General features: G+C 47.7%; 6 protein-coding genes across 11 annotated transcripts in view; 3 read left to right on the top strand and 3 right to left on the bottom strand.

Moving 5' to 3' along the window:
* The window catches only part of amdhd2 (amidohydrolase domain containing 2), a 6787-nt gene extending 6742 nt beyond the window's left edge, over window positions 1-45 (top strand). For both annotated transcript variants that reach the window (XM_081716654.1, XM_027031878.3), the window contains one exon: window positions 1-45. This exon is cut by the window's left edge and continues 515 nt beyond it. The gene's annotated coding sequence lies outside the window, so the exon portion shown is untranslated.
* A 77-nt stretch (window positions 46-122) lies between these two features.
* On the bottom strand, window positions 123-3167 carry jmjd8 (jumonji domain containing 8). Its single transcript, XM_027031882.3, has 9 exons — window positions 2971-3167; window positions 2740-2829; window positions 2570-2618; window positions 2283-2379; window positions 2100-2168; window positions 1898-2017; window positions 930-997; window positions 721-855; window positions 123-582 (listed from the first exon to the last, which is right to left on the bottom strand). Exons 1-9 carry the CDS (start codon window positions 3054-3056, stop codon window positions 502-504), a joined length of 795 nt encoding a protein of 264 aa, XP_026887683.1. The 5' UTR covers window positions 3057-3167; the 3' UTR covers window positions 123-501.
* Window positions 3168-3407: 240 nt separating this feature from the next.
* slc25a19 (solute carrier family 25 member 19) lies at window positions 3408-8513 on the top strand. The gene is made up of 7 exons (XM_027031879.3): window positions 3408-3650; window positions 4349-4514; window positions 5112-5267; window positions 5649-5819; window positions 6084-6258; window positions 6488-6618; window positions 7074-8513. The coding sequence occupies exons 2-7, from the start codon at window positions 4383-4385 to the stop codon at window positions 7251-7253; spliced, it is 945 nt and encodes a 314-aa protein (XP_026887680.2). The 5' UTR covers window positions 3408-3650; window positions 4349-4382; the 3' UTR covers window positions 7254-8513.
* Window positions 8514-8836: 323 nt separating this feature from the next.
* mrps7 (mitochondrial ribosomal protein S7) lies at window positions 8837-11756 on the bottom strand. The gene is made up of 5 exons (XM_027031885.3): window positions 11645-11756; window positions 11251-11433; window positions 10629-10692; window positions 10335-10502; window positions 8837-10040 (listed from the first exon to the last, which is right to left on the bottom strand). The coding sequence occupies exons 1-5, from the start codon at window positions 11686-11688 to the stop codon at window positions 9819-9821; spliced, it is 681 nt and encodes a 226-aa protein (XP_026887686.2). The 5' UTR covers window positions 11689-11756; the 3' UTR covers window positions 8837-9818.
* Window positions 11757-12076: 320 nt separating this feature from the next.
* Window positions 12077-14662, bottom strand: tmem220 (transmembrane protein 220). The gene is made up of 6 exons (XM_027031886.3): window positions 14372-14662; window positions 14251-14280; window positions 14105-14165; window positions 13882-14005; window positions 12984-13043; window positions 12077-12623 (listed from the first exon to the last, which is right to left on the bottom strand). The coding sequence occupies exons 1-6, from the start codon at window positions 14531-14533 to the stop codon at window positions 12491-12493; spliced, it is 570 nt and encodes a 189-aa protein (XP_026887687.1). The 5' UTR covers window positions 14534-14662; the 3' UTR covers window positions 12077-12490.
* Window positions 14663-14890: 228 nt separating this feature from the next.
* Window positions 14891-27317, top strand: map2k4a (mitogen-activated protein kinase kinase 4a). 5 transcript variants are annotated; one of them, XM_081716652.1, is made up of 13 exons: window positions 14973-15223; window positions 18549-18581; window positions 21372-21474; window positions 21704-21878; window positions 22058-22177; window positions 22715-22834; window positions 22929-22980; window positions 23103-23230; window positions 24091-24168; window positions 24639-24787; window positions 24891-24957; window positions 26030-26075; window positions 26220-27317. In XM_081716652.1, the coding sequence occupies exons 1-12, from the start codon at window positions 15118-15120 to the stop codon at window positions 26042-26044; spliced, it is 1146 nt and encodes a 381-aa protein (XP_081572778.1). In that variant the 5' UTR covers window positions 14973-15117; the 3' UTR covers window positions 26045-26075; window positions 26220-27317. The 5 variants fall into 5 exon arrangements, with proteins under 5 accessions (XP_081572779.1, XP_081572778.1, XP_081572777.1 ...); XM_081716651.1 differs by lacking the exon at window positions 24891-24957; XM_035525260.2 differs by lacking the exons at window positions 18549-18581; window positions 24891-24957 and having other exon boundaries at window positions 21384-21474.
* The last annotated feature ends 231 nt before the right edge of the window (window positions 27318-27548 follow it).

The raw sequence follows: 27548 nt of genomic DNA, 5'->3' as shown, positions 1-27548 counted from the left end.
CACCGCCTTCTCGCGGTGTGGGGTTGAATAAACGCTGTTGGGTTACGTCCTCGCTCTCATTCTTCTCACCCTGTTCAGAAGGACCCACAGCTTTTGTGGTTTTAAGAAAAGCACAATCTTTATTGGTAAAACTGATTTTTATTCCATGTGTCGTCATGGCCACCTGGGGTTAGACCAAGAACAACCACGGTTAATATTGCTCTCTGTTCTTCTGCTGTTGAAATGTCACTGTAAAAGGAGTAGATTCTTAAAAGCATCTACTAGGGGCATCAGCAATGCAGCCATATTGGCTGCATGGCTCCAGTGTGAAGGGGGGGTGCTTTATGTGGAGAACTCTGGTACACGATTGGTCCACCGGGTCACGTGGTTGATCTCATTGGTCTTTGCTTGATGTCAGTGAATGAGGCGCTCTGATTGGTCCTCTAGGAATAATGTTAGTGAATGAGGGTCTCTGATTGGTCCTCTAGGAACGAGCAAGGAGCTGCAAGTGGTGGTCATCAGTCAGCCCAGGAAAGTGGAAATGAAAACACTAGTATCCAGATTCAAAGTAGCATGCCACCAGCGGTCAGGGAAATACAGTACCTAATAGAGAGACACACATTTTAATTAATCAAAATCCATATATAGAAGTATATCTAAAATATATATCTCTACATCTGAGAATGAAAATATGTAAGTGAATATTTTGTGTTGAATGGCTTTGGCTGCGTGGGTAATTACCTCCCCCGGTCTGATGGTACACTCCAGTGGTCTGTTCCAAAGCTCCAGGTTGGGATAGGAGTGTGTGACCCAGGACAAAGTGGTGTGGTTGGGGTGGAACTCCGGAGCCTCATCAGGAGGGTAGAGGAACCACCGCTGTAACACACACACAGCTTAATACAGCATTTTTTTCGCCCCATGGCTGCTTATTAAAAGGTGCAATCACACACCTTTCGACCATAGATGACTTCTGAGTATCCAGGACCATGCCAGTGGAACGGTACTCCTGTACCTGGACCTGCGAGAGAGGGAGTACAGAACAGGAGAACCAGCTGTGTCTAATCAGCAGATTCTTCTAGAGTTAGATGCAACACCAGACCATAACACTTCTTTGAGCTTGGTGGACGTCCCATTCAAAACCACTGGCGCTAACGTGGAGTTGGTCCCCCCACCTTTTCTAGCAACAGCCTCCATTATTCTGGTTTCCACAAGACTCCAGTGTGTGTGTGTTTGGGGGGAGATTTGTGTCCATTTGTTCCAAGGTGCATTTGTGAGGTCAGACACCGAATTTGGACAGGAAGGCCTGGCTCAGCATCGACATTCTACATCATCCCAAAGGTGTTCAGTGGGGTTGGTCAGGGTTCAATGCTGGCTGCTGGAGTTCCTCCACACTAAACTCAACCGTGTTTTCATGGACCTCGCTATGTGCACAAGGATACAGTCAGGCTGGAGCTGGGAAGGTCTTCCCTAAAATCTTGCCATAAAGTGCAAAGCATGTAATTGTCTAAAATGTCTTGGTATGCTGTGGCATTAACGTTTCCCTTCACTGTAACCAAGGGATCCACCCTAATCCAGGAAAAACAGCCACAGACCATGATCCTTCATCCACATTGTGCATTCCAGTAGGTGGGATCCTCCATCAGACTGCCAGATAGTCAAATGTGATGGATCAGTCCAGAGAACACAAACACACTTCCACTCTTCTAGAGTCTAGCATTGGTGTGCTTCACTCCAGCCAACGCTTGACCTTGTGCATACTGACCTCATGCTCGGTGTGCTACCAGTGCTGGTCTATGGAGATTGTATGACTGTGATTTTATACACCTGTTAGCCATACCAGAGACTAAAACACCTCAGCAGAATAAATAGGAGAGGTGGCCACGTGTTTATGTACACATGTGGGTGTGTGGATGTGTACCTGCGATGCCAAAGCTGTATGCTGGGCTTGTGTAAGGTAGATGGTAAGGTGGAGCTTTGTACTTCTCAAACAGAGAGTGCCACTCAGTGAAGTTATTGTCCCCAAAGAAGTACAGTGTATCTGGAACATAGATAGTTTAGTAGTGTGTGTGTGTGTGTGTGCGTATGTAGGAGTGAGAGAGAGACCAGGTGCTGGTACTTACCACTGCCCAAAGTATCTTCTGACTGAGGATTCAACAGGAACTTAACAAAATCTTTAAACTGCACATCCACTACAGACAGAGGTTACAATAGCAGTCAGTATGGTAAGGATGTGTACAAGTGTGTTTCAAAAATGCTGGTGTCTGTGTTCATGTATAGTAGTAGGTGAATAGCATGTTGTGCACCTTTCCTGTACGAGTGTGTGTTGGCAGTACTCAGTCGAACTCTTTTATCGCTATACTCCCTCAGTAAGTTGGTCTTGGTACACAACAAGCGGAACTTCTGAAAACACCCATCACAAAACATCATGCTGAATGTAGAACACACACTGATCATATAAGTGAAGGTGTCCATTAAGATGGACACAGCTACCAGGCTTAGAACTATACAAGCATCTGGTCATAGCAGAGACACCATATGGGTTACAACCATGTTACAACAAAACTTGTGTTAGGAAAAGACCATGTCTTACTGCATTATCTGTGATGTCTCTTAGTATCACAGGCTTAGTGTAGGCATATCTGTCAAAGGAAAACACACGCACATACAGGATTCCATAGATCACGCATGTTAATGCGGGTTAGCTCTGGCAGATGGTATGTTGGAACTTAGGTAGATGGCTGGACCGATGGACCGACTTACTCGTGTATAAACTCTGCGTGTGTGATTGAATTCACATCTCGGATGTCCACGTTGCATCGTCCTTCATCACTAAGACTAGACTCCAGTCCCCTGGAACGAAGCACGGTTATGGCGTCTTTAACGCCGGTATAACGCGGAAACACACACAGATGCCTCCAGCATGCAACGGTGCGGAGTACTGAGCTGCTGCGAGACAGTCCAATAAAGCGAGGGCTTGTTGCACAACCTTACCACCCGCCGTTGTCCCCGGGCGCTTGACCTGAAGCCTGCAAGCGAATCAGAAGAAGGAAAAAGATGAAAGGGTCAAAGCAGTCCATGTGCGCTCCTGGCAATCAGACAGGTGAGCAGGTCCTGAACACTGACGAGACTTCCCGGGGTCAGGTGTTCAGTGGCCAATGAACGGCGGCCACGTCAGGTTTAGGGCGGGAACTGTTACAACATTCTCTTAATCGTTATGTGTGCCACAGTTTGAAATGTTTGGTTTCCTAAACCCAACCGGTAACAGCAAATATGAAACGAAAACGAAACCGTTTGTGTCAATCCATTTGTCATTCGGTACTTTAGTGATAGGAACCAATATTCCGGGCGGACCCAGAGAGCGGAGACTGGCGGAAGCGAATAGGGACGCACAGAGCCGGCTGTGGGCGGGTTTTCGGCATGTGCGTGGTAGTGTGGCGGAGCTGAGAGGTTACATACCACTGTGGGGTTATAGCCTCACTCTCCGGGGTTGTATACTCACTCTCAGGGTTATAGCCTCACTCTCCGGGGTATAGCCTCACTCTCCGGGTTATAGCCTCACTCTCCGGGGTTTCTTTACTCTTTATTTCTCCTCTTAATATATGCCGTAGCAGCGGAAGCTCATTCGCGAGGGAGACGTTTCTATCCCCGTGCCCGTGACCCGCGTGATTAAGGTAGGATCGGTTAAGTTTGTTTACGTCCGCGAAAGCGTGTCAGGAAGGTTATTATGACGTGAGTAGAACGCGTGTCAGGAAGGTTATTATGACGTGAGTAGAACGCGTGTCAGGAAGGTTATTATGACGTGGGTAGAACGCGTGTCAGGAAGGTTGTTATGACGTGAGTAGAACGCGTGTCAGGAAGGTTGTTATGACGTGAGTAGAACGCGTGTCAGGAAGGTTATTATGACGTGGGTAGAACGCGTGTCAGGACGGTTATGACGTGGGTAGATCGGCCGGTATGTCCCTCGCGTGTGAGATACATGTCTATATGACTAGCTTACTAATGAGCTAGTTACAAGTCCTCACTACTGTTCTTCCCTGCTAACTGTGAAACGTGGATACTGTGATAGTTGGGCAAATGTATAGATAGATGGTTTTACACTAAATACCCATATTGTTCAATTATATAATTATATTAGCTGGCTAGCTAGGTAGCGTAAGTTATGTTTGGGGTGTCGAGCAAGACCCGTTGGATTGCTGTGAAAAGCAAGAGAGAAATATTATTACAGAGGGAAATAAGCTGACTTTAAGTTCCGAGCATTGTTAAGTTTGTATGCCTGCAACCTAATATTCACACTACACATCCAATCATTTATATTCTGAAGGTAAAAGGGTATGTGTGTCCCGTGTGCGTCTGTTTTCTGTGCTGTTAGGTGGAGCGCCGTTATCGAGCTGAACTGACGCGGGATGGTGGGGTATGACCCGGCCTCTAGGAGCGAAGCTCTCACCCCGGAGGAGGCGGCCCTGGCCGGGTCAGCGGCCGGCATGGTGACACGAGCACTCATCAGCCCTCTGGACGTGGTCAAGATCAGGTTTCAGGTAGGGCCAGAAAAAAGTGAGGAAACTGAGTAAAACCTCAGTGGAAACAGGAAAAATAAGAAATCAGTTTATCACGGGGACCGGGGTTCACATGACTGTTACGGTAGCCATTCTCAAGTGAAAGTTTTACACCGTCCATTGCTCACACTGTAGGCTTCTGTAAACCGAAGGAACAGAAGTTAATAAGTAAATTTTATACACAGAGCACATTTAACATGAACGCTTCGAGCTGTACGGAATTAAGCCAAAGACTTGACCTAACATAAAACCATAAAACTGACTACAGACGCTTCTGTAAATTGTAAATAAGCCTTTGCTGAGTGTGGAAAGAGTGAGTGTGGCCGAGGCATGACTCGCTTTATGAGGAATGTATGGGCGATTTCACACAAACAGCACCATGCCCACGCCGGCACGGAGTGGCTCAGCCTTTCAGGATTTCAGCATTGCAGCTTTGTTGATTTGTTGCAGTCTTTCTTACTTTCAACACCTGCTGTGTTTGCTCATCACTTGTATTCTGAATATTTTCGTGGTTATCTCTGTTCTGTTTGCTGGTGTTTATTTCTGCTGGTGTTCATCTTGTGTTTGCGGGCTCTGTAGCTGCAGATTGAGCAGGTGTCCTCCTGGAAGCCACAGGGGAAGTACTCCGGTGTGGTGCAGGCATTCCGCTGCATCCTGGCTGAGGAAGGGCCGGCTTCTCTGTGGAAGGGTCACGTTCCTGCCCAGCTGCTGTCCGTTCTCTACGGAGCCGTTCAGGTAACGCCGGCACTCACGGCTCACGCTGGGGCCCACATGCTGCTCCTGTGTTGTCTTGCATGAAGAAATGAATGACTGATGGTGAAGGAGAGTCAGTTTAGGTTACATGGTGTTAGTGTGTGTTGACCCATTCTGGGTTAAACTGGTTAGTGTTTGTGTTGGCTGAAATGTGGATAAAAGTCTGAACGAGTCCTCTCTTCCTCTCTGTTTCTCTCACTCTCTCTCTCGCTCGCTGTCTGTCTCATGGTGCTGCCTTCCTTGAGTAAAGTTCCTAACTCTTTAAACAGATACCCCAGCGTTCTCTTCTGCGTTCTCAGCTGGCAGAGGTCTCTGACTGGTGCCACTACTCACCCTTTTCCCTGCTGATGTTGTTGTGTGCAGTTTGCCACGTTCGAGGCTCTGACTGAGCTGGTTCATAAGAGCCAGTCCTACAACTGCCAGACGCCTGGTGTGCACTTTTTGTGCGGTGGCATCGCAGCCTGCTCGGCAACGGTTGCCTGCCAGCCGTTCGACACACTCCGCACACGCTTCGCTGCTCAGGGGGAACCCAAGGTACCGGCCACACACATACACACACACACATACATACAAGGTGCTTATAGCCTTCAAGCACTGATTACATGAATTAGGCTGCAGATCTTGTTGTGATCTGTCTTTTGTAAAATAAATCTATAAATAAATGACAAACACAAATAAATCAGTGGATATTTTGCTGGATTTGGAACAAAAGTGCGAGTAGTCTATCATTAACACTTCTGCATGTTCATACAAACATGCTAATGTTACGTGCTGATGTGGCTGTCTCGGCGTGACCAGGTGTACCGGAACCTCCGTCATGCTGTGTACACCATGTACTGCAAGGAAGGGGCGCTCACCTTCTACAGAGGCCTTACCCCCACTCTGGTGGCCGTGTTCCCTTACGCTGGCCTCCAGTTCTTCTTCTACAACATTCTTAAAACATTGCTGGACAGCGACAGCGGCACATGGAAAGGTCAGCACCAGCAGAGAGGGCAGTTTCAGAGCAGAGCTTCTCGGGCCTGCATGGCTGGCCCAGGTGTGCTGGGAGGCGGGGCAGGGTAAATATGTTGACTGGCAGGGCCTCCCAAAGGACTGGATAGTGGACCTGTGTTGTCCCGTGGTCCGCCGAGGCCGTGGGAGTCAACGTGACCACGCCAGCAGGGCAGTGATCAGGTCATAAATGAGTGCCGGTCCCCCTGCAGGTGGCCTGCAGAGCCTGCTCAGTGGCAGCATCGCTGGGGTCATCAGCAAGACCATGACCTACCCCTGCGACCTCTTCAAGAAGAGACTGCAGGTGGGGGGCTTTGAAGAGGCCAGGCTCTCCTTTGGACAGGTATGCCACTCACAGCGCACCTGACTCGCCTCTGCTGCTCAGTTACGCCCTGCAGGACAGGTAGAGCTTACGGCTCACACGTCGGTCACATGCAATGCTTTTGGAACTAGAACATTTTACAGAATTCTTACTTTGAAAGTGAGAGTTCAGTGAGGTGTTTCTGGTTCAGTCCTCACACTCAGAGCAGGTAATCCTTAAAAATCAAGTTTGATCTGATCCGGTCCGGTCCAAACCCAGTTTGGTTCATTCCACGTAAGCTATGGTGAAATAGACACAAAACAATAGCTTGTCACTAGTCCCATGGTGCAACACGAAGCAGTCGACTTGTGGTGGACCGTGGTGCGTTCTCATCAGGAGAGTAACAGCAGAGATGTCAAGAAAGCCCCTTAGCAGGCAGGTCCAGTACTGTGTGTGTGCGCGCGCGTGATGCCATGGTGTGGTGGCGCCCCCTGCAGGTTCGGACGTACCATGGCTTTGTAGACTGCATGGTGCGGATAGCCAGAGAGGAAGGACTCCGCGGATTCTTTAAGGGCCTCTCACCCAGCCTGCTGAAAGCATCTCTGTCCACGGGCTTCACCTTCTTCTGGTACGAGTTCTTCGTCAGCACCATCACCAGCCTGAAGGGGAGCCAGTGAGCAGAGCGATGGATTGGAGCAGAGGCTGAAGAAGACGGCACAGGAGAAGACGATTTGGAAGCCGCTGTTGGGATGAATAGAACGTAATACAGCAGTGTGTGTCGGGTGTGTTAGGGCACTTGTGTATAAGTAGGAATCGTGTATTTTGTATGGAGATGAGTCAAAGTGTGTATGAACTCCTCCGACTGGATGTATTGTTGTAGTGACTTCACTAGAAGTCACGTCTTCTCTGCCCCACGTCATCCTATGCTGATTAAAAGTGACTTAAGTGATCTCTGGTGGCTAACTCAGTCAGTTACCATGACAACATGAATTTTCATTCGCATCCAGTCACGGCAGCTTTGGTTGGCTGCGCTGCACTTTGATAAGACTCTTCTTTTATTTGAATGTCTTGGAGCTGGTCTGTGTCGTCAGGGAGAGTCTGAAAGATTGAGTAGAATGTTGATGCTTGGGTGGGGTCTTGTGAAAACACGTGCAGGTATTCGTCCGTGATCCACTCTCCGGCTCTGAAACTTATCCATGTTTTTAGATGCAATATTTATCATTTTAAGAGACTTTTACAGCATATAAGGTGGTCAATTATCTGTCCACTTTATATGCACAGACACGGGTACCTCAGAGTGCTTTTTCTACAGTGTTTTATCGCTTAAATATGTGGTTGCTTCAATATTTAACATTAGTTTTTGTATCTTTCTGTGTCATGTCTCTGAAATACATTTTAAAATATTTATTTGGTTCACCTGTGAAATCCACAGCAGTTACCTGTCATTTGGATTGCTGTGTGTGTTAGGTCATTAGGCTCTCTAAAGGGTCATGTCCCAGTACTCCACTTTAGGGGTCACAAATTCAGTCTTTTTTTAATCTCATTGGCCACTGGTTCTCAATGGCCATTGGTTATCACCAAATATGTGTTTTGAACCTTACAGCCCTGATTTACTGAAAATTAAACAAGTGATATTTTTTATCATCTTTAACAAAGGGAAAAAAAACCACTGCCTTTTTAGTAGCGTCAGTATAAATCTAAATCTATAAATCTTTGTTTTAAAAGACGTTTTTTTTGTTACTGTATAAATATGGTTCAGAGATTATTTATCCATTCAGTACAGAGAGAATTGTGTTTCTGTTTATATGTACAGGTGTGTGTGTGTGTGTGTGTGTGTGTGTGCGTGTGTGTGTGCGTGCAAGAAGTAGCTTCTTTCTTCAGATATTTGTAAAATTATTTTTTACCAAAACAATAAAACAAGAGTTGTGTATAAAGTTGTTTTTTCTCTCCACTGTGTTTGAAACAGGGAAGTCTCTGCTCCATTATTTCAAAAATAATAATGCTATAATACTAAAAACAATTGTACAGTGTATATGCAGCATCCATGTGACATTTGAGTCACATGTTTTGAGTAGTGGGAATTACATAATTTCCTTATAGTACCCAGAACATATTTATCTATTTATTCAGACAGCTCTCTCTATTCACTGACAGAACCTGTACAGAATCTTTCTATTTCCTTATACATACGTTTCCCTGTATCCTGTATGAATCATCTGTAATTGGTGACACAGGATAGCAAGTAATGACAAGACCTGCATTGCACAAATTGTACAGAAACTTTATTTCCTTATAGAGAATTGGTGATAGGATTATTCTAACTCATCAGGAGAGCACGGTGTCTGCAAATATAAAGGAGCAATAGTCTTAAGTTTACATGTGTTAGAAGTACAATGCATGGTTGAATCTTGATGGTGCTCACTAGGTCAACAATACCAATTGCTCAATGTTTCTTTAAGTTGATGCCAAAGTCATTTGAATTATGAGGTATACTTAAAATATTTTTGTAGTATTATAATTTTACAAACTTTACAAATACTCACAGATGAGAAGCGGCAGACAATTTGCACACAGCGGACTATCAGTCAGAGACCACAGCCCCCTGGGGGAGTGCACCGGGTGCAGAGGTAGGGGAGGAGGTTAAGAGCAGGACAGAGCACCAACCATCACTGGACATACATGCACACATTCACACACATCTACATATACACTTACACACAGGTCCCATTCATACAGGACAATTTAGAGTATCCAGCCAAGTGGGAGGAAACCAGACACCCCACAGGAATCCCACACAGACCCAGAGAACATGGAAACTCCACTGATAGGAACTCGAACCCTAGACGCTAGTGCTGACAGGCAATCCTGCTAACCACCAAGCCACCATGCTGCACCAAAGAAGATAAGGTAGGTTTCACCAACTTTTTCTCTCAAGAAGTATAAAACTAGAGAAGCGTGACTGTTCAACATTTATTAAATTGGTTCTAACAGAAAGACATTATTACACTGAACAGACTTTAGGATGACTTACGATTCCAGGGTTGAGTAGTCAAGAAAGTTCAATTTGGCTTAAGTTTAATGTACTTAACAGCCAAACTTAGGGGTTCACCTCAGAGCCCCCAGGAACTAAACACGACTCGAGAAGTCCTGTGTCCTCCCACATTTATGCAACAGTCCACAAACACACGGCCACTTCGTGTGAAAAGGCATGCCGAGCATGGAGTACGCCCGCGGCTCTTCCGCTACCACCAGCGGAAGTGCGCGTAGGCTCTGTTGGCTTCGGCCATCTTGTGAAAGTCATGTTTGCGTTTGATGACGTTGCCCTCATTGGCGAAGGCAGCCAGCAGCTCCTGTGAGAGCTTCTCGTACATGTGCGTGCGCCGGTGTTTGTTATCCCGACACTCCGTAATCATCCACTTCATGGCCAAGAAGCGGCGGCGGCTGTCCGTCAGGGAAATGGGAACCTGAGTGGTGAGGGACTGCGTCATTAGAGCGGCAACAGTGACGCTCTGCTGACTTAATCAAGGCCTGGACTTCAGGTATCTGAAATCCAGCTAGATCAGCAGGGTCTCCGTGTGCAGGAGAGTTTAAATCACATGGAAACCAACATGCAGCAACAATACCTGCTACACAAAGACTTCATTGGGTTTCAAACCCCCAGACAGGCCCAATAGCTGATGTTTTTACCACTACTACACTGCAGTACAAGCTTTTCTTAAAAGAGACAGTGAAGACCAAGGCCTGCCCATGACACCAACCTGGTAGGACCTCCCACCCTTCTGGACGCTGGTCAGGCCGATGACGGGCCTGCAGTTCTCGATGGCCTGGTGAAAGATGGCGTAGGGGTTGCACTCGATGCCCTCACGCTCCGCTGCTGGGCCACTGTGGTACTTCTCCACCTGCTTCCTCTTTATCGCCTCCAGCGTCTAGTGTGTGAGAACAGCCAATCAGAGCCCTCTGTGAGCTCAGGAGTGCGAACATGGAAACCCCAGTATGACCCTTTAGGACTGGACTGCGATGCCTATGTGAGCTGCTCAGGCTGTGTTCCTTACCTGAGTCATTATTTCTCTCGCCAGGATTTTATTGCCATCCTGCATCATCATGTTGATGAATTTGCTGTTGGAAAAAAAAAAAGAAAAAAGAAAAAAAGAAGTATGAAACCAAAATATTCAAATTGGACCTGGAAGTAGATCAGCATTGTGCGTCTGGGGAAGAGTGGGATCCCCCCAGCTATTATCAGCATGAACAACCAGACTTGATATCCGTTACTTCTCTGGCTGCTGCATCATGTACTCTACTGTTTTATTGTGGCACATGTATTTTTATTTAACCACATACTTTATATATAAAGGTTTTTTAATTATTTACCGCCCACCTTCAAAGAGTAAGTGGTAAAATGATGTGAATAGAGACAGAGAGAAACATTGCTTGCAAAGCTGATGAAGGACAACTCCTCTCTCAATATATACTACGGTCCAAAGACAAACACCTGGTATGTGCTAACAAACCTCGCCAATAAAGCCTGGTTTTGCTCGCGTTTTGTTCCCACCACCTGGATTCGCAAATCAGCTCAAACCAGCAGGTAAAGTTGTCAACTGTATGCCAGAATCATGGCGGTACTTGTTTTATTTATTTATTTTAACTTAAACTCCGACACCCCTGATCTGAGATCACCTTATGATGGGGTCGTTGTACGGGGAGCTGTTGTCGTTGGCCCGGGCCGCTTTGATGGAGCGGGTGGTCTTCAGCTCCCTCTCCTCCGGAGTCAGCTCCGCCTCGGGGGCTGCGTACGCCTCCCTCCGAGGCTCCGGCTCCAGGTAGTACGGGTTATAACGACTCCAGCGCACCGGACACAGCCTGGCGGACACAGCAACAGATTTCAGTATAGCAGACTGCTGACCCAAGGCACGACCCCGGTTAGCCGCCGTAGCTAGCCTCGCTAACATTCACAGAATGACGTTGCAATGCCACTGCCGTACGCACATTTTAATTTTAATTTGATTAAGTTTTCAAAAGAGTATTTCGAATATCACTAATTTACATCATAAATTTACAATGTTTTGTTTACCTCGGAGTCCAAGGTTTCAAGAGACTGGCTATGGTAGCAGCCATGTTGAAAACTGTGCTACGCGCTGGTCAAGGACCCCAGCTGTGGTACTCCTTAATGCTGCCTGTTCAAAATAAAGCACCCCACCCCTTGCCAAAGACCCCAGCTCTGGTACACCTTAATGCTGCCTGTTCAAAATAAAGTGCCCTAGCCCTTGCCAAGAACCCCAGCTGTGGTATTCCTTAATGCTACCTGTTTAAAACAAAGCACCCCACTCCTTGTCAAGAACCCCAGCTGTGGTACTTCTAATGCTGCCTGTTTAAAATGAAGTGCCCCAACCCTCCATTAGTGCATGGTAAACATGTAATGTAGAGGTGAAGTATTAAACTGTCCTGTGCTATGGACCAGTGTTTCAGCTATGACATAAAAGCTTGGCATTCAAAAAGATCCTGGTTTCAGTTGGTGGAATGTTGGGTTTAATGTAATAAGTTCAGAAGAAGCAAGGAACTGAAAAAATTGTAATGTATTCATGTTATTAAAGACAGTGATTTTCTTCGAACAGTAATACCTCAAATATATTGTAATTTAGCATGTACGAGTACTCTGATCTCATCCATATTTTCACATATATACCATTCACTTCTCAGTCTAATCAATCAATCATTCACAGAATTAACAGCACCATGTGTGTGTGTGTGTGTGTATATGTGTATATATATATATATATATATATATATATATATATATTTATTTATTTATTTTTATTTTTTTTTATATAGTGCTTTTAGAATTGCAGACATGAACATTAAACAAGGTGGATGGGCTATAGGTGCAGCCCACCAGGAGCAGTTAAACATGACATATGGTTTATAGTGCGGTTGTACAGTGCGACGGCCACTCCGCCCTCAGTTCCTTGTTGACGTGGTAGTAGGTCCAGGCTACCACGGGAAACATGGTGATTCCAGCAGCAGTGCACAGCCTCAACCCCCCAACGCCACTTCTGAAAACGAGATAACGAGAAAACGAGATAAGAACATCCTACTAATCACCCTGCTAAATGTGAGTACCTATCCATATTGGGATGCTGGGTTGTCCATGAGCTGTTTCTTTAAAGCCATGCTGGAATTTTGTGTCCAGCAAGTACTGGAGCTCAGTACCAACAAGGAGCTAATAAAGTTTAACTGGAAGCATAACAGTGATTTACACACATTTAGTTTAAACTCAGGACCAACTCCCAGACTGGGACGTCAGGGACTATGAACAGAACATCTAAGACAGCAGCTGGCGCAGACACCTGCTCCTACCGAAACGCTGAGAGATGGCGTGATGTGTACGCATTGTACGGGCCTGGATCACTTACCGTCCAGAGCGTCGACACAGTAGCAGCCAGACTACAGTGAGCAGGAGGCCACAGAACTCCCTGTGAGCAATGAGACAGAAATCATTTCATCTCACACTGCTGAAGACGTCTAAGCAGGGCGATGGGAACCTTTCAGTTAAAATAAAAGTCTAAAACAACTTTGAGTGGTATGATTGGACAGCATGAAACATGCTTTCATAAACTCCTAATTACGCTAGCTGTTTAGTGCACTACAGGACAGGTTGCTTTCCAGGGGTTGGTGTGTTCAGCTGAGCGCATAACTAGGCTTCCTGACCTGCAGACCATCTACTACAAGAGGTGCTGGTGCCCAGCTTTGTCAACAACAGGCTGTTCTCTTTGGTGAGGGCAGGGAAGCACCCTTCAAGCCAAGCCACCCGGGCTCCAAACCAAGGCAGCAATTAGGACTACCTCACACACACACACACACACACACACACACACACACGATATACCAGACTCTTCCACTGCCTCACAGACACACATCATACAAAAGACTCTACCATTACCTCACACACACACACACACACACACACACACACACACAACACAGTAGAACAGAGGTACAGAATACCACTGCAGACTGCCACGCCATCAACACCAGTGACGGCTAGACAGGAGCAACTGAGGGTCAAGGGCCTTGCTCAGATGGCCAACAGCGGCAACCTGGTAACAGCTCGAACCAGCAACCTCCCAACCACTTAACCACTTTAGACATTCTATCCTTAAGTACTCTTAGTGTTTCATGTGAGCAGACAGTCATCACAGTATTTCACTGCTAGTTGTACCATGCATGGCTATGTATATGACAAATAAACTTTGATTTGATCTGGTCTGCTCCATGCATATTGGCCTCCTCCTCCTCAGGGTTGCATGCTACCTTCCTTCCTCTTGGTGGAAAATGTGTGTAACTCCATCTTTGTAAAGCGTCCAACCCAGCATAGCCCCAAGGGCAGTGGCCATCATGACGTGCAAATCAGCCACTCTCCTCCATGGAAGTGTCTCTGCAGAAAAACACCCGCACAGACGACACACTAAACAGGTGCAAACGCTGACCGCTGCGTGGCGTAGTTCTACTAGGTTACCGTCTCTTAGACCCCTACCTGTTATCTGTGGTCGGCAGCTGATTAAAAAGCACAGCCCCGCTGGGATGGCATAGCCTACCTGTACAAAAACAAAGGTGAGAGGCGTACGGCCACAGTAAAGTGAGTACGCATGGCTGGCTGTTTTCTCATGGTCGCGACCTCACCATCCATAAGCCCGCGTCGGGGTCGTTCATCTGTAAAGCAGGCGGGGAATCAATTACTCTGAGCGGCAGGGCGAAAACCGACTGGTTAGATGTGGCTGGAAGTGAGAGGAGGGTCGCTTGCCTGCACGTATGTTGCTAAAGCGAAAAACGCCGACATGACGAGGTTGCACAAGCGCCAGAGAGGCGAGCTGAGCTGCGCCATCGCACACGCACGGACCCCTGACCCCGCAGACCACCAGGAGGACCCGGATGTCGGTGTTACCACCGCGGCATTCTGGGACATGAAGTTTTAGCGCGAGTTCGGCCTCCCCCAAACTCTCACGTTAACTTTATCTGATTGCGTGCTTTCCTCCTCCAATAATTACGAGCTGGCTTGGTGATTTTATATTTTTCTTTCCCCTGCTCTGTTAGAGCCGACACTGTCTAAGGCCAATATATGTTTTGTTTATGTATTTATTTATTTTGTGCCGAATGTGTCCTGACCTGGAATGGATTTGATAAGCTGTCGCAATGAATATGCGTCGAGTCCTTTTATTTTGAACCAAAGCTGCGGATCAGTCGGCAGGCTCGAGGCGTGACTCCGCGTGACGTCGGTCGCGAGGGAGGCTCGCGCGGTGTGCGGTAGGTGTCTCGCGTCTGCCACGGAACGCTTCTCCTCCTCTTCCTCCTCCGAGGTCACCGACCCGTCCGGCCCGAGCAGGCCGCCCCCGAAAGCCCCGCGCGCACACGGACGCGCACCCACGCAGCGGGAGGTGTGTGCGCGCCGCACCGGCTCCAGTCGTCCTTCGCGCGGGCAGGGAGGGGAGGTGAGCCCGCCTCCGCGTCCGCACTGCAGCCCCGCGTCGGCTGCTGGCGTACTCAGCACGAATGGCGACTCCCAGTCCCAGCAGCTCCGGCACAGCCTCCAGCCACAGCGGCGCAGGGCCGGGTCAGCAGCACCAGGGCCAGACCACCACCGTGAGCAGCATGCAAGGTAAGCGCTGCCCTGCCCTGCCCTGCCCTGCCCTGCCCTCTCTGACAGCGCCGAGCTGCTTCGCCTGTCAGGCTGTGTGGCTCAGACACTTACTTACACCCCTAACGCTGTTTAACGCAGTTAGGACGAGGTTTTTGCACCACACTCGGAGGTTTTTGCACCACACTCGGAGGTTTTTTGCACCACACTCGGGGGTTTTCCGAGCGAGTTTAATTAAAGCGAGGACACTGTTGCCTAGCTACTCCCGTTAGTGACCTGTGGCTAGCAAGGCAGCTAACGGTGGTGCTAGCTAGCGAACCTTAATAATTCTTAAATAATAACGTGAGAAATGAATAATAACGATGTCGCACAACAGAATCTTGACTATGGGATGGTTATATGTGAATGTAGCCCGCTGCCTAGTATGTCTTTAGGGTAGATTTATTACCATCTAGTTAGCTAAGCTAGCTAGCATGTTGTTGTTTTATTTCACCTTTCTGCCTGCGGTCAGTGCTAATGTGGTTAGTGCCAGCCGTGTCTGAGGTCAGGCCGAAGATAAAGTAGACTTCAGTAGCATTATTATCCAAACGAAACGAGCTGACTTTACCGTCATGTTCAAACGTAAGGTAGGCTAGACAGCGAGCTAGTTCAGCCTCAACACGGCTAACGTGAGAGCTAGCCAAGCCGCACCAGTGTGTTGGCGTATGGGCTGTGGTGGCTGGAGACATGGCAGTGTACCAGAGGTCAAGGGGAGAGGACCGAGCCAGCCTTTCACTGGACGCTACAAGGAAACGAGGTGGCAAAAAGGTGGAACCGGACCCCAGCTGACCGTCTGGGACCCTAATGAACTTTTAGCTGTCAGGATCACCCTTTTGATCACTAGGTTTAATGCGGTGCGTGCAGTTTGGGTCACTCACCCAGTTGTTATTTCTGGTTTAGTAGTGTAATGACCACTCTGAATCATACTGATAGAAGAAAGACTTCATTCCGCTAAATAAAATGTTTGTGCTCTGCTCAAATCCGTTTTAACCTCCAGAGATCGACACATACTGGAGATTTCGGAGTGGTTCCGGTGTTTTTAGTACTTAAGCCTGTAGCAGTTCTGTGCTGAGTTTGATGTAGCTGTGATCTCCCTGCCCCATGTAACTGGCTTTGACCCCATCACGCCAACCCCAACTCCCACAGAGCCCACAGATTTGTGTTTTGTTCCAGGACAGGTGAAGTATGGGTCAGCAGGCTGATACAAGCTCGTCGTCTGTGTCCTGCACTTTTCAGCATAATGCTCTTGCTCAGTTACAGGTTTCTGAATGTGGCATGTTCTTTGACGTTCTTCCCCCCCGGCACTGACAGGGGAGGTATTTCTTTCCTTCTGATTTCATTTAAACAGTTTCTGTGGACCAACAAAGAATGGACATCAAAGATGTGTAATTAATGCCAGTAATGTCACTGCATTTGTTCAGACTTCATTGAAAACAAAAACCTTTGTGGTTTAAGACACAAGGGCTATTGGACCACATTGTGTACTCTTAAGACGGTAGAAAGAGGAAGCTTCGACACCCATGTCTGAGAAGTGTTTGACATTTTTGTAAAGTTTTATATTGGCTAATGCAACACAGAACATCCTCTGTCATATTTCTGTGGAAAGGAACAGCTAATATGCTCTAGATGTTAGTGTCATCATGGTGTAACACATTTTAATAATAGCATAGTTATTAATTACTATAGTGACAGTCTTTAGAATTGGGAAATGTAACTTTTTGCTCCGTCCCAAAAGTTCAAACAGGAACCATCAGTTATTCTGTGACGCTAACTACAGCGGTCACGAAGGCGGCTCTCCCAAAAGCCTCATGGTGCGTCACGACGGTGCTGTACTGCTGCTGGAGCTGGTTCCTGGTCATGACTGTAACACGGGGGCCATTTATACGCTCCCCTTCTCCAGTGGTGTTTGATATTTGAAGTGTTCTTGTGAGGGAGTGAGTTTACCACACCCTGATGTTTGCATTTGATCTATTGAACAACTGAAGCCTATTCTCTCCCATAACGGTTTTTCTCCCCTCACCTTTGACCCCTCATGCCCCCGTGACCCTGTGTGCTTCTGGACCACGGTGAGACCCTAAGCGATTAGCCCCTCCCCCTGCCCCACAGCCTGCATTCTTTGCCCAGCACCAAAGATGTCCTCCCACTCTACTTCCCATCTTGCCGTCGTCATCTTTACGTTGTGCCCCTTCCCTGCTAGTCCAGTGCAGTGGTCTGCAGTCTAGTGGACCTTTATTGTGTATTGTTTTCTCTGCATGTAGATTCCTTTCTGTTTTAGCAGATGTATTTATTTCCTGTGGGATGCATTTGTCTGATGGCAGATGCATTTCTGTGTGTGTGTGCGTGTGTTTATGCTGGCTTGTTCATCTCAGGGTGGCTGTCTACCTGTTCACACAGATGCGGTATGTGTGAGTCGAGCTCTCTTCATGCTGTCCTCAACTGGAGGATGAATTATCCTTGTGTAAACACCTAATTGTATTTAGGAAGTGGTAGCAGGTCTAGAAGGTGCCATATCGAAAAACAAAATACAATAGAGTTTTGCAGTTGTGCTGTCGTGGCATGCTTGACGACCTGCTGCTTTTAGGTGTGTTTATGGTTATGGGGACGTGCTTCACTCCAAATCTGCCAGAACTTCCCCATGAGTGTGGTAATCCATCGTTGCATTTCACACTAATTTATATTCATAGAGAGCACTGTAAATGTAGTTTGTCCTTTACTGGTTAGTTTTAGGTACAGTTCAACTTTCATAAATAGATTCCTAAAGGGAAAAATTGTATCAGCTGTGTTCTTTTTAGTCTGATCAGCAGACAGTCTGTCCAGTCCGTCTGTCTGAGCTCTTCGTAGCTGGGCTTCTTGAGCGTGTTGTATCAGATGTTTCACATTTCTGCATGTTTCTAAAAACACAGAGCCTGATGCTTCACTGGTTATACGACTTGTGTGTTCACATTTGCATAGCTTTGTGGAACTGGAACTGTTTAAACCATGCTGCAATATAACTGTGGCTTGTCTAAAACCTGGACTTTTAAGAGTACAGAGAGCACATTGCTGGTGCTCAGAGAGTACTTCTGTTGTCACACATCAGCTGGGAGCTGGTGCGTCTGTATCCAACACCAAAATATTTCAAACTCTAGTGCTACATGTCTGCTATAACAGCCGCACGTGTTGGCTTGCCTTCGTATGATTTTTCTTGCATTGCTCTTCAAAGTTGAAGTTTCTTTGTAACCACTCATGTGACCGCTTACTCCCTCGAGTGTTTCAAAGACTTCATATCCCATAAACCCGTGTGTGCTGCTGTTCTTCTCGTCACCAGGGTTTCACGTTAACCTGTCTGGAGCTGTTCAAAGTAAGCCACCCCATCAGTCCGCCTTGCCTCTCTGGACCACCGTCGGATCGTGGCCGCACTGGCACCGAGGCACTTGCATGAAGGCGGTCGTCTGCCGGACCAGGCCGGGCTGGCTGCTGCAGGCTTGTGCCGGTCAAGGGGCTGCGTTGGCGCTGCTTTCGGGTGGTGGTGGAAGAGGTGGAGGTTGATGACATCCTTTACAGCCCCTTTTGGAGGGGACCCAGCCCTAGTGTTGTAAACATAACCGTTGGTCAAGATAAAACCACAGCTAGTGAGTTTCCAGAAGATGCACTTAGAGTTGATTTGTCTTTATTTCCCTGGATTGGGTAGAAATAAAAGCTTCAACCCTTGTCTGATGCCAGAGGAAAGAAATTTGTATTGTTTTAGTACCATTTTAGCTGATTTCCAATAATGGTTGTCCAGGATGCCTAATCCAGTTGGTGTTCAAAAAGAAATTTTTCATATGAATCTTTAAGGTTACATGTACGTGCGTGCGTGGGTAGCTGTGTTATTGTGGAGTCATGAAGATGTGTTTTTGCGGCATTCTTTGGGTGTGGTGTTCAGCTTGTTGCTAACCTTGAGGCTGAGCAATGCTGTGGGGTCGCTCTCCTGCCTTTTCCGTTCAGAGTTGTGTTTCGGCTTGTTGGGGAGCGCTGTAGTGATTGGGAAGCTCGTGCTGAGACACGGGAACGCTCCGCTTTTTTTTTTTTTTTGCCGGAATCGCAGTCTCCACATTCTTGTGGTGTCTTGGCGGGGAAAGGGAAAACAAAAGCTTGTCCTTCTCTTTGAAGCTCTGGTCCTGGGAACGTCTCCTCCACAGGCTGCTTTGCCGTGCCTCCTCATACAGTATCAACCACACAGACGAACCGGTCCTAGCAGGCTGTTTGACATGGCCATGGCTCAGGTTTCTGTGCAGTCTTTTCCCACACATAGAGTTCTCCTTTGGGGCACTTTTGGGAGTCCATGTTCTTGTTTGTCAGCTCCCCACACACTTGAGCAGCCCTGCGTTGCCTGACCCACGAGGGTCATAAACTAAGGTGAAGGGGAACCAGATCCAAGGGTTTGGGTTTCTGAGCAAGGCAGATTAAGGGCTAGCTGTGGCCAACCCAGATTAAGGGCTAGCTGGGCCAACCCAAACAGTAGAACCCATCGCACAGATGGTTAGGAAGCTTTATGTTGGAGGGACAGCCGCTGGCAGGTGGCATGTCTACCCTTTTGTGTTTGCGTTTCTGATGGGGCGCTGCGTAGTGTAGATCATAACTGCAGTAAGAGAAGCCCGCCTCTCTGCCACACCTCAAAGCCCACCAGGGTGATTTCTGCAGTCAGGAAACTGGCCCTGAAGTCACGCGCCGTTCAGTGCTCCTCATGGGAAATCTGAAATGATTGTTTATCTATGCAGTTCTGTGTGCCTTTATATGTTTATTCTAATCAGAAACCTGCTCATACGCTAATTATTTCCCCTGTGCAAAGTGATGCTTTCTAACATCCTGTACTCAATTAATCAATAATAATGGAATAATGGGCTCTGTGGTTTATGGGCCCTGAAGCCCAGTAAGGTGTCTGGGTTTTCTCCGTCTGGAGATCACTGAGATTCAGCTGCAGGAAGTCTGGAATCTGTGGAATGCACAAAGTCTCGCTGCATTGACTCAGAGTCCAGACAGGAGAAGGAAATCTGTACCCAGAATTAGAAAGTGAGGGTTGCTGGTCCAGCACAGTGGCACAGGAGCTTGGGAGCTAAAAGCTGCCGTAGAGACACCACGGACAGACTCCCAGCCTGACGGCCCCCTCCGCAGTTGGCGTAGAGACTCCACAGACTTCTGCCGAATTCCTGGCACTGATCCAGAAGCTCTGGAAGACCACGGCAGAGAAGCCCAGAGCCAGAAGCATGGAAGAGCGCCAGCGAGGATTGGGAGAGAGTAGATGGCTCGGGGAGAAGATCCTCCATCTCACCATGGCCTCTGTCAGCTAACGAGGCTAACGAGGGCTCTGTGGAGTATCCACATGAATCCAGCTGTAATAACTTGAGCATTCTTGTGTGGGCTTTTAGGTGGGTGTGTGGGGGTCTCGCCCACAGTGCTGTGTTTTGCATTTGTACAATTGCGTGTTTCGAGAACTCCAGCTCTGTGGGTCCCGTTAGCGTGAGGCTTATGTGAGACTTCTCCACGAACGGGTTCAGAGAGCGTTCGGCCCGTCTTGCCTCTGCTCCTCTTCCACCTGGATCCATGTGGATTCATGGTGCCATGTCTGGCTGCCTGTCTGTTTAGCGTGACTCACAGGTGAGTTTCTGTCTTCTGGGTGTAATGGAACTGGCTATGAAATGGGGGTGGGGCAGGGTGTGCCACGGTTACGGGTGTGAGCATGTCCGACTGCAGTCCTTCTCTCCAGCATCCAGATTTACTAAAGCTGCTGCTCGTTGAGGGCTGTTGGCGTGAGTCATGTGAGCGCTGGGCTTCCCACGTGGTTGGCAGGAACACGTGGAAATAAACCTGATCGGATTAATCAAGAGCGCACAAGCGCAGATGTTTGGGAGGAGAACATCAGGTAGATCTGACATCAGAAGTACACAAATTCGGTTCCGTGGATTGGACAAGCCCAGGTGTGACGTCGAGGGCCATGGCAGCTTTAGGAGATTTGGGATGTGGTTCTCTGTCCTCACTGGTCAGGTGTGCATGGCTTCCCCCTGCACCTGTGGACGCCATCACACGTGCGTCATCTTTCATCTCTTAGATAAAGAACACTGACTGTGTGTGTGTGTCTCTATTAAACGTGCAACTGCCTTCTCCCTGTCAGGTAAACGCAAAGCACTGAAGTTAAATTTTGCCAATCCACCAATCAAACCGACCACACGGTTCAGTCTGAACACGGCGGTGCCACCCTTCCAGAACCCACACATGTGAGTACAGGTGTTCACGAGCAGCTAGAGTCCAGATTTAAAATAGATCCTTACACACATTCCAGAATAGTTTTCTGCAACCTGCATGAGTGAGTACAACTGTTCAGACTCCCACACACAGAGAGTAGGGCGTCCTGTGAGCAGATTCGTACTGCAGTGACTGACTGTGTGTGATGAGAGGAATTCAGTATCTCTGTGTGTGTCTGTGTGTGTGTGTGTGCGCATGCAGAGAGCGTCTGCGCACACACAGTATTGAGTCGTCGGGGAAATTGAAGATTTCTCCAGAGCAGCACTGTGACTTCACGGCAGAGGACCTAAAGGACCTAGGGGAGATCGGGCGAGGGGCGTATGGCTCCGTCAGTAAGATGGCCCACAAGCCCAGCGGACAGATCATGGCTGTCAAGGTAACCATACACGTCTCGAGGTGTGTTACTGACCCTGCAAACATCCCTCCTGTTTTACACAACTTTGGACTGCTCTGAGTTTCTGCTCTGTAGATTTCAAACAGTCTCAGCTTGTATCCTGCTCTGCTAGACTCTGTGGGGATGCCAAGTTAGTGTGTGTGTCTGTGTGTGTGTGACAGAGGATCAGGTCCACGGTTGATGAGAAGGAACAGAAGCAGTTGCTGATGGACCTGGATGTGGTCATGAGAAGTAGTGACTGTCCGTACATCGTCCAGTTCTACGGGGCGCTCTTCAGAGAGGTGTGTCCATTTTCTCAATGTAGAGCTGAAACCTCCCACTCTCGCTGTAGTCCCGCGCCGTCCCGCACTGTGCTGTAGTCCCGCGCCGCCCCGCTCTCGCTGTAGTCCCGCGCCGCCCCGCTCTCGCTGTAGTCCCGCGCCGTCCCGCACTGTGCTGTAGTCCCGCGCCGCCCCGCTCTCGCTGTAGTCCCGCGCCGCCCCGCTCTCGCTGTAGTCCCGCGCCGCCCCGCTCTCGCTGTAGTCCCGCGCCGCCCCGCTCTCGCTGTAGTCCCGCTCCGCCCCGCACTGTGCTGTAGTCCCGCGCCGTCCCGCTCTCGCTGTAGTCCCGCGCCGCCCCGCACCGTGCTGTAGTCCCACGCCGCCCCACACCGTGCTGTAGTCCCGCGCCGTCCCGCACTGTGCTGTGCTGGAGATGTGGCGCAATACAACACAAATGAACTAATAAGTAAAGGCTACAACAGAGGGAAGTGTTTGTCTTTGTGGCTAAGGTCACGCTGAGGTCACACGGAGGTCATGTTCTCCGTCTCTGTCTTCCAGGGAGACTGCTGGATATGTATGGAACTCATGTCTACCTCGTTGGACAAATTCTACAAATACGTGTATTCCACGCTGGAGGATGTGATCCCGGAGGAAATCCTAGGCAAAATCACACTAGCTGTGAGTGTGTCCTCCCTACAGCTGTGAGTGCTGCATCCCAGACCGCCCCAGCACCGGAGTGCACTAACACACACCTGCTCTCTCTCAATTACAGACTGTGAAAGCACTTAACCACTTAAAAGAAAACTTGAAAATAATTCACAGAGGTAAGAGGGGTCAGCTCTCTATACTCGTAATTGAGCCTAATGTCTCGTATGTTAGGATGATGATGAAGTAATCTCTCTCTCTCTCTCTCTCTCTCTCTCTCTCTCTCTCTCTGTCTCTGCAGACATTAAACCCTCCAACATCCTCTTGGATAGGAATGGTAACATTAAACTGTGTGATTTTGGTATCAGTGGTCAGCTTGTTGACTCCATCGCAAAGACCAGAGATGCAGGCTGCAGACCTTACATGGCTGTAAGTCTGTCCCCTCGACCGTCACTCCACCTGCCCGCCCAGACTTTCACTCCTTCATACAATCATGCATGTAAAGCTAATGGGTGTGATGGTGATGTCACACTAGTCATTTCCAGACTGCTGGGGTCCTCTGTTTACTAACTCTTCACAGGGGTGTGTGTGTGTGTCTGTGTGTGTTGGAAGGTCCTCCTGTCACACCACTTTCCAATCTAAATTTGGTATTGATGTCATGGCAACGTGAAGCGAAGACTGAGCACACCAGTTTACATGCTGGCTACCTTCATCCTTCCCACCCTCTCTCTCTGCCTCTCTCTTTCTCTCTCCAGTATGTCTTGTGTAATCGTTAGTAAGGGTGTCCTTTTTATACTTCATTGATCTCATGTTGTTGTCAGACTAACTGATGAGGGATGGATGGGTTGTTGCGTGCGTGGGTGGTTCAGTAAGGTAATGAAATAAAGACCAACCCATCACTCCTTGACTGATAAGAAGTCATCTGAAACGTTTAGTGTGTGTGTGTGTGTGTGTGTGTGTGTGTGTGTGTGTGTGTGTGTGTGTCAGTCACATCATCCTACATGTGTCCCTGTGCTTCCAAAACCATGTTGCGTGTGTGTGTGTGTGGCTGAGGATGGGGTCACACCAGAAGCATTCCCACATGTTGGTGTAAGATGCGGGTGTGTGTGTCCCTTGCTGTGACCCTTCCATCTGGTGCATACCGGTGAGCCCCCACCTGGCTGGATCAGTAACAGGACTTGAGAAATAGGGCATCACCAGTACACTGTAGACATGGTCACACAAACCCTAACCTAACAGTCTCTCTCTCGCTCTCTCCCTCCCCCTCCCTCCCTCCCTCCCTCCCTCAGCCTGAGAGGATAGACCCCAGTGCCTCCAGGCAGGGCTATGATGTGCGTTCAGACGTCTGGAGTTTGGGAATCACACTGGTATGTGGAAGAACAGCTGTCTGCAGGAGTATTTCAGGAAGCGTGTCCAGCAGACGAGCCTCGCTCAGCCGCTCTGCCCTTCACTGCCCAGATTTGTCACACACAAGTCCCTCCATGTTGTTGCCATGGTGATGAAATGCAAACTGGCTAAAATTGCTAAAAGTCCTGTTCAAATTCAAAGCAAACATCTAATGTGATGCCTAGAGCTAGGTCCCAGCCAATATTAGACAACGGTTTTGCTGCCATCTTGAGTATTGAATTAGTTTTTCCTCCTAATTAGCATAGTAAGCTAGTCACTGTCCAGGTTAGTGGACCTCCCTGTGCATGTGCGCTTCAGCTGTGGCTGTTTGGTCAGCTGGTCGGTCAAGCAGTTATTCTGTGTGGCTGCACATGTAGTTTGTCTTAGTGTGACTACATATCGTGTACTGGATAGTGTTGGATAAGTGTGTGTGTGTGTGTGTGTGTCTCAGTATGAACTAGCCACAGGGCGGTTTCCCTACCCAAAATGGAACAGTGTGTTTGACCAGCTCACACAGGTGGTGAAAGGAGATCCTCCCCAGCTCAGCAACTCTGAGGAGAGGCAGTTCTCCCCCAAATTCATCAACTTCGTCAACCTGTGGTATGGTTCTCTCTCTCGCTCTCTCTCACACACACACACTCTGTTTCGGATTAAATCAGTAGGATTAGTAGGACTGGAACACACATTTCATTTTCTTGGACAGTGACCGGGACAGTTGCACAGCCTCATCCAATCAAGTGGCTACAAATGAACGTATTCTTCTGTCAGCTGTATGTGGTAAAGCTTGAGCATCTTTTAAACTAAACTCTTTATTTTAGTAGGAGCAGGGCTCAGAGTCCATAATTTGGGGATTTGTGCACATTATGTTGGAGCTGCTGGAGGCTGTAGTTGAGCCTCATGGTTGGGGTGTGGCTTCAGCCTCAGGCCTGTGGAGGTGCAGCGTTTGAGCTGACAGAGTGAAACAGGACATGGTTTGAAGAAGCTTATACTGCATTGTGTTAACGCTGCTCCCTCTGCTGATTGTCATGTGTAACTGACCTTTTAATGTGCCATGAACCTTGATGTTTGCACCAGTGATGTCTGATGCTTTCTGACATGGGGGAAGCACAGTTATATAATTATTATAATGATTAAATTATATAATAATTTAATGTCTTAACAATTAACCTAAAAAATGATTGAAATGAGAACAACTAGTGGTTGACTGCTGCGGGTTTTTCAGTCCAGGCTGTCAGCTGATTATGCATAATGTACATAATGCTGATATGTTGATGGGGGTTTTTGGATCTTAAAAAAATACAACAATTTAATAATAAATGAGGCACAAATTTGCTCAATGTAAGTGAACATTTTTAACAGTTTTTGTCTGAGTGTAAATGAACACTGATATTGTCTGTATAAACTCTGTCTGCGGTGCACTTAAAACTGTCAACTAATTAAATATCCACTTGATAAAAAAAAACAAAAAAACACGAACCTTTGGCTGATGCCAACAAAACTCCAGCCAATGCTGGTGATCTCAGGCTGGCGTTTCACAGGCCTGATTACTCGACCTGATGGAGACGCAGGACCGTGTGGGAGTCCTGCGCTTCCTGAAAACGGCACTGGCCACTAAATGCAGCTTTGCATTAAATAAATGCTTAAACATCACTGGGCTTCACACGGCAATGTTTAAATGGGGGGGGACACAACCTGCTGTTCCTGTCAAACATGGCCATGAAATGACTCATACCTCACGCAGCCTGCACTGAAGGACGCGGTAGCTCACGTAGCCTGCGCTGAGGAGTCTTGGGCTTTTTTTGTCTAAAGTCTAACACCTTTTTTTGGTCTTTTTTATTTAAGCCTTACAAAGGATGAGTCTAAAAGGCCAAAGTATCGAGAACTTCTGGTAAGTACACTTAACTATTGTTTAATGAATTAAATGTTGATTAATTATTGAGTAATAAATGAAATTGGCACGATTAATGTGTTTGTGTTATTTAATTGTAATTGCAAATCCCTCTCTCTCCCTTTCCCTCTCCCTGTGGGGTAGAAACATCCGTTTATTATGATGTATGAGGAGCGTTCTGTAGACGTCGCCAGTTACGTGTGCAGGATCCTGGACCAGATGCCAGCCTCCCCCAGCTCCCCCATGTACATGGACTAAACACACACTCACACTCACACACACACTCACACACGCACTCACACACTCACACTCACACACACACACACACACACTCTCACACTCACACACACTCACACTCACACACACACACACACACACACACACATCCATCTGGAGGGGGAAAACAGAAACGCAAGCTATTGTGTAAAGATTTGCTTCATCAAAAATAATAATAATAATAATAATGCAGTGTTATAAAGAACGCAGAAACACCAGGTGCAATAAGATTAGTGTTCTCAATCAAGTGTAAGATATCAGGCTCCCTCTCTCTCTCTCTCTCTCTCTCTCTCTCTCTCTTTCTTTCTCTCTCTCTCTCTATACCCCTCTCTCTACCTCTCTCTCTATACCCCTCTCTCTCTACCTCTCTCTCTCTCTCTATACCCCTCTCTCTCTACCTCTCTCTCTCCCTCTCTCTCTCTCTATACCCCTCTCTCTCTACCTCTCTCTCTCTCCCTCTCTCTCTCTCTCTCTATACCCCTCTCTCTCTCTCCCTCTCTCTCTCTCTATACCCCTCTCTCTCTCTCTATACCCCTCTCTCTCCCTCTCTCGTCATCACAGCCACCCACCAATGCTTAAGTATAACAGTATGTGAATGATGCCCCTGTGCTCACAATTCATCTCAAGGACGTCTCCTCCCTGCCGTGGATGCAGTATAGTGAATAAAACAGAAGATTTAAAATAAACATGGAAATGTATTCTTAAATCATTTGTGCAGTATATGATTTGGAAAAACAATCACACTTAAATGGACGTACTGGATCGCTGCTCATTGTGCCCTGTGACCGCCTCTTCGTGTCCGTTGTTGTTGGGGGTTGTGTGCTGTATGGGAGAGCTCGCCGTGGGCGTAGGACGGGGTGGAGGGTGATGGGGTTGATGTTAATACCTGGTCTCTGCATAGCAATGACTGTGTCCTTACTGTACACTGAACCATGTTCTGATATATGAATAAAGTCAGGAAAATGACAGTGTGTTAATGTTTTCTCTCTCTCTCTCTCGCTCTCTCTGCATGTGTGTGATCTTTACTTAATTATTTCTGCTAAGGATTTCTTAAATTGTTTAACTGAGTAAACTCAGTATACTATGTGGGCTTAGTTTGCTAAGGGACAGTGCCGTTAGTATCTAATTAATTTTTTATTATTCAAACGCACACTTTAGATAAAAGTCCCGACACTACCGAACGCTTTCATGTGACGT

Source organism: Electrophorus electricus, chromosome 6 (assembly GCF_041902795.1).
Source record: "Electrophorus electricus isolate QZ-2024a chromosome 6, ASM4190279v1, whole genome shotgun sequence".
NCBI lineage: Eukaryota > Metazoa > Chordata > Actinopteri > Gymnotiformes > Gymnotidae > Electrophorus > Electrophorus electricus.
This window is presented reverse-complemented; position numbering and strand designations above follow the sequence as displayed.

Excerpts from the sequence above, each read along its gene's own strand:
- jmjd8 (XM_027031882.3), bottom strand. The coding sequence starts at position 3,056 with ATGGACTGCTTTGACCCTTTCATCTTTTTCCTTCTTCTGATTCGCTTG. Across the intron at positions 2,018-2,099 it reads AGAAGATACTTTGGGCAGTG|ATACACTGTACTTCTTTGGG; the intron begins GTAAGTACCAGC and ends TCTATGTTCCAG. Across the intron at positions 998-1,897 it reads ATACAGCTTTGGCATCGCAG|GTCCAGGTACAGGAGTACCG; the intron begins GTACACATCCAC and ends CCTCTCTCGCAG.
- slc25a19 (XM_027031879.3), top strand. The coding sequence starts at position 4,383 with ATGGTGGGGTATGACCCGGCCTCTAGGAGCGAAGCTCTCACCCCGGAG. Across the intron at positions 4,515-5,111 it reads TGGTCAAGATCAGGTTTCAG|CTGCAGATTGAGCAGGTGTC; the intron begins GTAGGGCCAGAA and ends CGGGCTCTGTAG. Across the intron at positions 5,268-5,648 it reads TTCTCTACGGAGCCGTTCAG|TTTGCCACGTTCGAGGCTCT; the intron begins GTAACGCCGGCA and ends TGTTGTGTGCAG.
- mrps7 (XM_027031885.3), bottom strand. The coding sequence starts at position 11,688 with ATGGCTGCTACCATAGCCAGTCTCTTGAAACCTTGGACTCCGAG. Across the intron at positions 11,434-11,644 it reads TTGAAACCTTGGACTCCGAG|GCTGTGTCCGGTGCGCTGGA; the intron begins GTAAACAAAACA and ends TGTGTCCGCCAG. Across the intron at positions 10,503-10,628 it reads CGAGAGAAATAATGACTCAG|ACGCTGGAGGCGATAAAGAG; the intron begins GTAAGGAACACA and ends CTCACACACTAG.
- tmem220 (XM_027031886.3), bottom strand. The coding sequence starts at position 14,533 with ATGTCCCAGAATGCCGCGGTGGTAACACCGACATCCGGGTCCTCCTGG. Across the intron at positions 14,281-14,371 it reads CTTTAGCAACATACGTGCAG|ATGAACGACCCCGACGCGGG; the intron begins GCAAGCGACCCT and ends CCTGCTTTACAG. Across the intron at positions 12,624-12,983 it reads CTGTGTCGACGCTCTGGACG|AAGTGGCGTTGGGGGGTTGA; the intron begins GTAAGTGATCCA and ends TCTCGTTTTCAG.
- map2k4a (XM_081716651.1), top strand. The coding sequence starts at position 15,118 with ATGGCGACTCCCAGTCCCAGCAGCTCCGGCACAGCCTCCAGCCACAGC. Across the intron at positions 18,582-21,371 it reads CCTGTCTGGAGCTGTTCAAA|GTAAACGCAAAGCACTGAAG; the intron begins GTAAGCCACCCC and ends TCTCCCTGTCAG. Across the intron at positions 24,788-26,029 it reads ATCAACTTCGTCAACCTGTG|CCTTACAAAGGATGAGTCTA; the intron begins GTATGGTTCTCT and ends TTTTTATTTAAG.